This window comes from Cynara cardunculus (assembly GCF_001531365.2).
Source record: "Cynara cardunculus var. scolymus isolate 2C chromosome LG 8, CcrdV1, whole genome shotgun sequence".
NCBI lineage: Eukaryota > Viridiplantae > Streptophyta > Magnoliopsida > Asterales > Asteraceae > Cynara > Cynara cardunculus.
In genome coordinates, this window is record NC_037535.1 from 25195121 (window position 1) to 25204701 (window position 9581).

The 9581-nt window shown below is 37.3% G+C and overlaps 2 protein-coding genes across 5 annotated transcripts in view; one reads left to right on the forward strand and one right to left on the reverse strand.

Moving 5' to 3' along the window:
• The window catches only part of LOC112516500 (homeobox-leucine zipper protein ATHB-15-like), a 6836-nt gene extending 1941 nt beyond the window's left edge, over nucleotides 1-4895 (forward strand). For 2 of the 4 annotated variants that reach the window (XM_025123572.1, XM_025123574.1), the window contains exons 5-17: nucleotides 1050-1145; nucleotides 1497-1610; nucleotides 1704-1787; nucleotides 1876-2031; nucleotides 2316-2390; nucleotides 2463-2569; nucleotides 2645-2837; nucleotides 2912-3097; nucleotides 3195-3275; nucleotides 3359-3511; nucleotides 3583-3908; nucleotides 4003-4108; nucleotides 4465-4895. In XM_025123572.1, coding sequence (XP_024979340.1) covers nucleotides 1050-1145; nucleotides 1497-1610; nucleotides 1704-1787; nucleotides 1876-2031; nucleotides 2316-2390; nucleotides 2463-2569; nucleotides 2645-2837; nucleotides 2912-3097; nucleotides 3195-3275; nucleotides 3359-3511; nucleotides 3583-3908; nucleotides 4003-4108; nucleotides 4465-4761 — 1974 coding nt within the window. In that variant the 3' untranslated portion in view covers nucleotides 4762-4895. The remainder of the gene's footprint in view (nucleotides 1-1049; nucleotides 1146-1496; nucleotides 1611-1703; nucleotides 1788-1875; nucleotides 2032-2315; nucleotides 2391-2462; nucleotides 2570-2644; nucleotides 2838-2911; nucleotides 3098-3194; nucleotides 3276-3358; nucleotides 3512-3582; nucleotides 3909-4002; nucleotides 4109-4464) is intronic. The other 2 variants (XM_025123573.1, XM_025123571.1) reach the window with 2 other exon arrangements.
• Nucleotides 4896-5200: 305 nt separating this feature from the next.
• Nucleotides 5201-7561, reverse strand: LOC112516372. Its single transcript, XM_025123381.1, has 3 exons — nucleotides 7047-7561; nucleotides 6586-6961; nucleotides 5201-5401 (listed from the first exon to the last, which is right to left on the reverse strand). Exons 1-3 carry the CDS (start codon nucleotides 7559-7561, stop codon nucleotides 5201-5203), a joined length of 1092 nt encoding a protein of 363 aa, XP_024979149.1.
• Nucleotides 7562-9581: the final 2020 nt, after the last annotated feature.

The window sequence follows — 9581 nt, forward strand, 5'->3', positions numbered from 1 at the left end:
ATATATATATATGTATATACACACACATATATATATATGTATATACACACACATATATATATATATATGTATATACACGTATAGGTGGAGGTTCAAATGAGCACACCTCCGTATTACGAGAACTCTAGAATATTTATCAAATGTGATAATACACGTGAGCGGACCTGGTGGTGTGTGAACGACGTGTCTTGAGAATTAGGCTGTGCCACAAGTCGTTTACGTCTATGATTTAGTATCACATGTGATGGATTATAGTATCACTTCAAGAACACCCTTATCACATGTGATAATACACGTGAGGGGATTGGTGGTGTAAGGGCGACTTAAGTCGCTTCCTAAATTGTGCAAAATCACATGATCACACCTTATATTGACTGTTGGTGCAAAATCACATGATCACATATGATTTTGCACGGTATTTGATGGTTTTCGTGATCTCTTATTTGGTTACTCTTCATGATCGAACCTCCCTCTATATACCTTAAATATTTAAGAAGTTATAAACCACCTATTTTATGTAGTATTCATGATGAATAACCTTAACCTTAAATATTAATGATATTATTCATCATGAATATATGTCACGTTATTCTTCATCAATACTATACAAAATAGATGGTTTCTGGATTCTCAAAATATTTAAGGTTTCTAAATGAACCTTGCCGTGTGTGTGTGTATATATATGAATATGGGAAATTGACCAAAATAGCCGATCTTCCCAACCAACTACACTTTTTCGGTTGAATTCCCATTTTAGGCAGAGTTTATGCAAATGTCTTGCGCATTTGCTTAAACTCGCTTTTCAGATAAAAAAGACGTTTTTACGTCAGGATTCAAAATTTTGCGTATAAAATCCTTACTCGTATGCTTAAGAAATCAGACCGACTATTTTGCGAAGAGGCTTAACGGAGTGGCTAAAAAGTGAATTTGGTTGATGAGATTGGCTATTTAAGTCAATTTCCAATCTTGATGCCTCTATATCGAATTCATCGATATATTCTGTTGATGCATTTAGATTATTGATCAACTTTCTTTGCTCTTTAATATAGCCTGGTCCGGATTCCATTGGAATCGTTGCTATTTCTCATGGTTGCACTGGTGTGGCGGCTCGAGCATGCGGCCTAGTCGGTCTTGAGCCTACAAGGGTAAGAATGATCCTTCCGATTACGTCGTCTTCTTTGTATTTGCAAGAATATGCGGATGTGGGACTCTATGGGTCTATTTGTTAGCAGCTTAATGGATATGTATAAAGTTGCTTATTCATTAAGCTTCCAAGGGAACTTTATGCAGCAAGCCAAGTTTTTTCCAATCCTACTCCTCCCAATTTAATATATGCTCCTTCTATATATAAAAAGGGCCTACCAAAGAAAAGTCTTTTCAATCCACACAGACAACTTTATCATACAGGACTTAATCAAAAACCAAGCAAATCCTAACAGTATAATATCTGCTGTACAATAATTCGAACATATGGGTTTTCTGAATCATTGTCTCAGGTTGCTGAAATCCTCAAGGATCGACCTACTTGGTTTCGCGAATGCCGAACCGTGGACGTCCTCGACGTGCTACCCACCGCTAATGGTGGAACCATCGAGCTTTTATACATGCAGGTCAGAAATATTCGATCCCACCTCGCTATTATCGTTAATTCCCTCTATTTACACCGGTTCTGATTCCGACTTCATTTGATTTTGATGTTCTAGCTTTACGCCCCTACAACTTTGGCTACGGCTCGTGACTTCTGGTTGCTACGCTATACTTCCGTTACTGAAGATGGCAGCCTAGTGGTTCGTAACCCTTATTATCCATGACTTCTAAAAAAATCTAAGTTTTACGGGCTTGATTTAATTGACTTGGTGTCTTGTGGATTCTCAGGTATGTGAAAGATCGCTATCGAACACCCAGAACGGTCCGAGCATACCACCAGTGCCGAATTTTGTGCGAGCGGAAATGCTGCCGAGTGGGTACCTTATTAGGCCGTGTGAAGGAGGCGGGTCGATCATCCACATTGTGGATCATATGAATTTAGAGGTAAAGATTTGAACTTTACTGGATTGCATGATTCTTTTTACATATATACGATGATTTTCATAAACACGATATGCACCTATGCATACAAGTAATTTATTGGTTCTATGCACTTGTGCATGCCAGACAAGTTGCTGACAAATTACTTCTATGCACATGTGCATACTGTCTAGAGGAATGGTTGCCACGGTGTTCGTCAATTTTATTATTTTTTGGAGTTTTCCCCTAAACTAACCCTATATATATTTATACGATGATCTGATTATGATACGTGTATAACTACATAGGCCTGGAGTGTACCCGAAGTCTTGCGCCCGTTGTATGAATCATCGACCGTTCTTGCTCAAAAAACGACAATGATGGTAATGATCTTAACCCTCTATAAGCAATCAGTCTATCCGGATTTGGGACGTTAAAGTTTAAATCTTGAACAGGCGTTACGCCAGCTGAGGCAAATAGCTCAGGAGGTTTCTCAATCGAGTACCCCGAATTGGGGCCGAAGACCTGCGGCTTTACGAGCACTTAGCCAGCGGTTGAGCAGGTACCCAAATCACATCATTTTGATCGGTTTCAAGGGTCTTCGATGTGCTTATTTTGATATATCGTTTCTTGGCAGGGGTTTCAATGAGGCGGTTAACGGATTTACTGACGAGGGATGGTCGTTGATGGGTACCGATGGAATGGATGATGTTACGATTCTTGTGAATTCTTCTCCCGAAAAGCTTATGGGGTTGAATCTTTCTTTCTCGAATGGATACCCGTCTGTTAACACTTCGGTCATGTGCGCAAAAGCATCGATGCTTCTACAGGTCAGCCATGAAAACCGACATTTATGTGGAAACCCGTATGTTTGTACATTTTCTAAGCATTCTGTATTTCCCAGAATGTCCCTCCGGCCCTCCTGCTTCGGTTTTTACGGGAGCATCGTTCAGAATGGGCCGACAACAATGTTGATGCTTACTCGGCTGCAGCCATCAAACTCGGTCCTTGTAGCTTACCTGGGTCTCGAGCCGGTAATTTCGGGGGTCAAATTATCCTTCCCCTTGCTCATACTATCGAGCATGAAGAGGTAAGTCGATAGATTCCAATTTGACATCGATATGATTTCATAATTCCGAGTTTCCCGTTGCTAATTGGAAACAAATACCAATCTCTTTCTGTTCTAGCTTTTGGAGGTGATTAAGCTCGAGGGTGTCAGTCATTGTCCTGAAGACGCTCTAATGGCACGAGACATGTTTCTTCTTCAAGTACGAGTCGTTTTTACACTCATTTAACACATATTTATAATTTTCGTACCATCGTCTTCTGATCCGTTTCTGAAAAATAACAGTTATGCAGCGGAATGGATGAGAATGCTGTTGGAATGTGTTCGGAACTTGTATTTGCTCCGATTGATGCTTCTTTTGCCGATGATGCACCTCTTTTGCCCTCGGGTTTTCGCATCATTCCTCTTGATTTCTGCAAGGTTAGGAGTTCTCTCAATGTATGTGTTTGTTGATACCTTTGTTTTTCTATTTTCACATCCCCTAAAAACTAACTGCGATATACGCACAGGAGGCTTCAAGCCCAAGTCGCACCCTCGATCTTGCTTCGGCTCTTGAAGTTCGAGGGCCTGGGAATAAAACGTCTGGCGATCGAAGTGTCAGCAGCGGCAATGCAAGATCGGTGATGACGATAGCTTTTGAGTTTGCGTTCGAGAGCCATATGCAAGAAAGCGTAGCTGCGATGGCCCGCCAATACGTCCATAGCATTATATCTTCGGTTCAGAGGGTCGCGTCGGCCTTATCTCCGTCTCATCTGAACCCGAACGGTGGTATTCAGGCACCATTGGGCACACCCGAAGCACATACGTTAGCTCGTTGGATAAGTCACAGTTACAGGTAACGGCGATTGGTAAGCCGAAAAACAATTTCGTTGGTTTATAGATATAGATCGGACTTCCATGAACCATTGGACTTTTGGCTCATGAAACAGGTGCTATTTGGGTGTTGAGCTACTTAAAGTTCCGGGCGAAGGAAGTGAGTCGATTCTTAAATCTCTGTGGCACCAGTCGGATGCGATCTTATGCTGCTCTCTAAAAGTACGTCGTTTTTTTCTCCCTGTTTTCAGGGAAACAACTGCCCTACTTTTTGGCCTCCTTACATCTCTCCCGACCGTATTTTTTAGTGGGTCCCACCCTTCAGACCCTACTTTTTGGTGGAATCTATGAGGTAGAAGATAAGTCTGCATAGAGTGGTCCCACTGTGGGATCCAATGTAGATCCCACTTTTGAGTGGGACCTCAGTAAATCTACGTACCTCCCACATTTCAGACTCTACTTATGAGCAAGATATTTGCTAGCTTTTTATGCTACTAAACCATTATGTTTAAGACTCTACTTATGAGCAAGATATTTGCTAGCCTTTTATGCTACTAAACCATTATGGTTCGATGCAGGCATTGCCAGTATTCACTTTTTCGAACCAGGCAGGTCTCGATATGCTCGAGACGACGCTGGTTGCTCTTCAAGACATTGGTTTGGAGAAAATTCTCGACGAACACGGAAGAAAGAGTTTGTGCTCGGAGTTCCCACAGATAATGCAGCAGGGTTTCGCGTGTCTACAAGGCGGTATCTGTGTATCTAGCATGGGGAGACCGGTTTCTTACGAGAGAGCCGTGGCATGGAAAGTGCTGAACGAAGAAGACAACGCTCATTGCATCTGTTTTATGTTCGTTAACTGGTCATTCGTTTGAGTGCGGACCAGAGGGTAGCGTCAAAAGATGATTCGTAGTTTTATCGTTGTTTTTTTGGTTTCGTTTTGTTGGGAGATAAGATGATGGTTTAGTTATTTAAAATGTTATGGGGCTAGCGATGAATTATCCTTTTATGACCAGTATTCTACATCTCTTGATGCATTAATGGACATGCATTAGATCAAAGGTTGTCAGGACTCGGTTCCCAGCGCTTGATGGACCGGCTTGAACCTAGTTCCAAGCCGGTCTTGGGTTCGGTTCTAAATTGGACCGAAATGATGTCAGTGGTCCTAATTAGGTGCTAAAGTATCTGAACTGGTCTCATTAGAGCATCTTCAACAAATTCTTTAAAATTCAAAAATGTATTAAAAAATTACATCGAACTCCAACAGATTTATGTATACAAAAATCACTCTTAAATAGAACACCAATAGGAACTTTACAATAAAATCATATAAAATAAGGTCAAAGTCAAAATCAACAAAACTTGTTGACCAATAGAAATAGTCATCTTCTTGTTCATGTTGATGGGTATGGGTGGAGATGGAGAGTTGTACAAAAAAGCCATTGAAATATGATCCTCTTCCCCTTTGAAGAGTGGCATCCCCATTACATGCTTACATTTCCCTTTGCTCCATTTCTGCAATATATTTTAAAGTTTGACCATCAAACCGTTTGATTCGATCTCGATTCAGTCCGAGCTTATTATGTTCGAGTGTGAATATGAATACGAGTATATAAAAACTTGATTGAGATTTTTATCGGACTTGTCAAATGTGGTATATATACAGGTACGTACTTGTGATAAAGTTTTGGTCATTGTTTAGACAAAAAGTTGATTACTGACAATCCCAATCAGTCCCACAAGGAACCCGTCTCCAAAAATACTAATTTAAGGGGGCATTATTTGGCACACTCAGTAACTGAGGCTAGGGGATCTGTGACCGAACCCAAGTTTTATCATGTATACTGACAACCCCAACCGGTCCCACATGGAACCTGTCTCCAAGGATACTAACTAAGGGGACATTATTTGGCTCACTCAGTAACTGAGGCTAAAGGATTTGTGACCGAACTGAAGTCTTATCATGTATTTGGGCAAAACCACCTCACCTCTTTACCAAAAATGTCATTTGAATAAGAGTAAATTACGTTTTTAGTCCTTGTGGTTTATTGGAAATTTGTATTTTGAAATTACGATATTCATCCCTTTATGGTTTATAATTCATTACTTTTTTTTGTTCTTATGATTTAAAATTATTACTTCTTTCGTCCCTATAGTTTACAATTCATTTATATTTTAGTCCTTCATACTTAAAGGTAGTGTTTTTGCCTCAGGGATGAAAATGGAAATGAATTTCAAACCATAGAGACGAAAACTAAATTTTCAAAATCATAGTGGCGAAAAAATTCGTAATTTTTAACAAACCGTAGACCACATGGACAAAAAAACGTAATTTATTCTTTAGTTAACTAAGAGGTCATTTATTAAACACTTATCTGGGTAAGTGATTACAAAGTTACATTAGCTTACCAAATGAATATAGTAAAGATCAAAAATATTATCAGGTAAGAACGAAGGCAGAGACTCAGAGTATTACCCGGTAAGTGATAATGACGGCTCTTATCACAGTTAACGGTTACAGGGTAAATTGTTGCATACGATACTGCTTTGATGGATTAAAATCTTATCCACTAAGCAAGTGATAGTGTTGAAATTTGTCGTGAAGCACTAATCCGGGTAAGTGTTTGGTAAATGACCCTAAAACCGTAGTAATTACACATGTATTAATTTATTTTATGATGAAGGGAGAAATTTTGTACCTTTAATAAATCACCAATGGTGATGACCAAGGCATCTTTCTCATGGAGAAACGTCACCCAACCTTTCTTAGAATAAACATGGAACTCAGAGGATCCATGGCATACATGAAGGCATAGCGTGTGAGAATGTTCGGATCCTCTAATCAGCATTCGTATCATATCGTATCTCATAGAGTTCGTATGGTGATTATTACTTTGAAATTTCTTCAGATCTGGATTGTGTCTATGAACGTAACAAATTGATCCACCAGTTTGTTTCTCACTTGCTCCTTCATCGTCGTTGAATCCTGATTTTGGTGGACCGTTCTTGGATAGAAATTTCAGGATGATTTCTGCTATTTTCTCGATGACGGATGTAAGGATCTCAAGGTTCACGCTGTCAGTTGTATTTGTGCAAATAATCAATGTTTCAATTTTGTGTTTTGGAATTGAATCAGAGGATTTGGAGAAGATATTGTTACCTGAAATGTGAATTTTGAAGAGCTTCCTCCATTTTCGACCTCAACGCATCGTCTCTACACCATACGAACTCTTCACTCGTTTCCTTCTCTTCGCCATTAAACTCGACGAAACCGTACATCCTATCAGCAGATCTTAACAGAAAAGCTTTTTTCTCCGGTGATAATTCGAAAATTTCGGCGCCATAATTGGCCGCAGAACGAACAAGTTGATTGGAGATTCCATGGTTAACGAGCTGAAAGCAACCGGTTCGTGAAATCAAATCAAGTATGTCGGTAACGTTGACACCTTCCAACGATTGAAGTAATTTGTAGTCGAGTTTGGGGAGGTTTTGAACCTTCGATTTTTGTAGGCGATCGGGTAGGACGAGATCAGGTACACTAAGCGAACGGTGGAGAAATTCTGTGAGAATCTCATCGTTTGTAACGGAAGATCGACGTCCAGAAGCAACCGGCGACGGAGGTGGAGCTCGGAATTGCAGTGGCTTGTGCTGGAATGATTCAGGCCAATTCGCCATTAAAGGTATGTACCTTTGATCAGATTAATCAAGTAGCAGCACTAGTTTTGTAGATATATTTGTTTGAATTCATTATTTTAAGAATTTTGAGAATTTTACGACTGTAAAGAGACTTAGCATGAAGCAGCAATGATGGCGTTTTTCTTGTTTGCTTTCCGACGATGCTTCTGATCGGAGAACGGCGGTTGTATTCACCGCCGGCGATGACAGCGGGCTTGTATTGGGACATAATAGGCTTTATGATGGGCCAAGTAAGTTGGGCCTGAAAGCATGCTTAACTTCTAAGTTCTAGGTTTTGAACTAACCTACTAAACGGCCCAGGTTTCTATTTTGAAATAAATTAACACATTAGTTAATTTAAGATAGAAATAGAGGGTCCTTGTATAATATAACGAAATATATCTCAATTTTAATGTTTATTATTTATCCATGTCAATTTAATACAACTTTTTGTTTTGAGAAAGTGATAATATTTTTATTTTTTAATAAAATATAAATTTAAATATATCATAAAAATTTAGGAAAAAATATATTGATATTAATTTACTATTTAAAGTTCTGTTATTTGTGTAATTTTCTTAACTCAATATTTTATTTATAATTTAATTTAGATTTGATAACAAAATAATTTATTTATCATTTAATAATATTATAAAGATAATAATTAAGTATTTTGTTATAACTAATGATAATTCTTATTATATTCTAGATTTTTTATATTCAAAATGAGATTTTTATCTCGTATTTGATTATGTTTATCTATAGTTAGTTACACAAATTCAAAAATAAAGCTTTAATAAGTTGTACTTACGTACAATTTGCTTATGATCTTGAATTTTAAGTAATATGTATCAATAAACAGTACTTTATATACAAAAAATGGTGTTTAAGAGTTTTTGTCAAATAATTTATAATATGATATAGATAATGAAAGAAAAAAAAATTTAGATTAAAATATTAACATTTCAACTTTTTTTATAGAGTAAATCGTGATTTTTGTTCTTATTGTTTAGAAATAGTAATCTTCGTCCTTATGGTTTATGATTTTTTGCTATTTTCATCACTGGATTAATTCCAATTTTTAAGTAAAATGGACCAAAACAGTAGAGAATTGTAAACCATAGGGACCGAAACAACAATAAATTGTAAATCATAAGAACGAAAATAATAATGAATTACAGACCATAAGGACGAAAATCATAATTTTTTTAACTGACGATATATACGAAAAACATATATTAATGTTTTTATCTGTATTTTTTAGTATGCATCACTTTTGCCCTTAAACCCTTAGCAAATTGTCTGATTGATCTATTTTAATAGGTATTTGGATGTGAATTTTCAAAGCGAACATATCATATTTTTAGTTGATCAAGTTGCATTGGGTCTAAATGTATAGCAAAATTAAAATCACACAAAATAGGTTTTATATAACTTTGTTGATAGAAGCACAAAGAAGTGGTAATACAACTAAACTTGAACAAAGTACTAATACTACCCCTCTTGTTTTTAATGATGATATAGATGTATAGATCAAGGGAGAAGATGTTTCTATTGTTTACCATTAAACTTTCAAAACATGTAATTACAAATTGTAATGAATATACTGGAGATACGTGTCACGTCCTCATTCGTCTCTTGATTCACAACGGATAACAGGTTTGCAACCCCCAACTTTTCATTTATATATATATATATATATAGAGAGAGAGAGAGAGAGAGAGAGAGGGAGAGAGAGATGTAAATACAAACCATGCAATTGTTATAAACCCTGCAAACAAAATCTCGACTCTTGATTTTGAATTTAGAGGTGGTTATTAAATCAGTTAAAGATGCGTTTGAGAGTAAATTCATGATTCGATTAATCATATTCTACGTACGGTTTGAGATTGGTTTGTTAAGTTTTTAATAGTTACTTGGTTTGTATTTTTTGAAACTCCACTCCCCCCCCCTATCTATCTCTCTCTCTCTCTCTCTCTCTCTATATATATATATATATATAAATATATATATAGAGGAG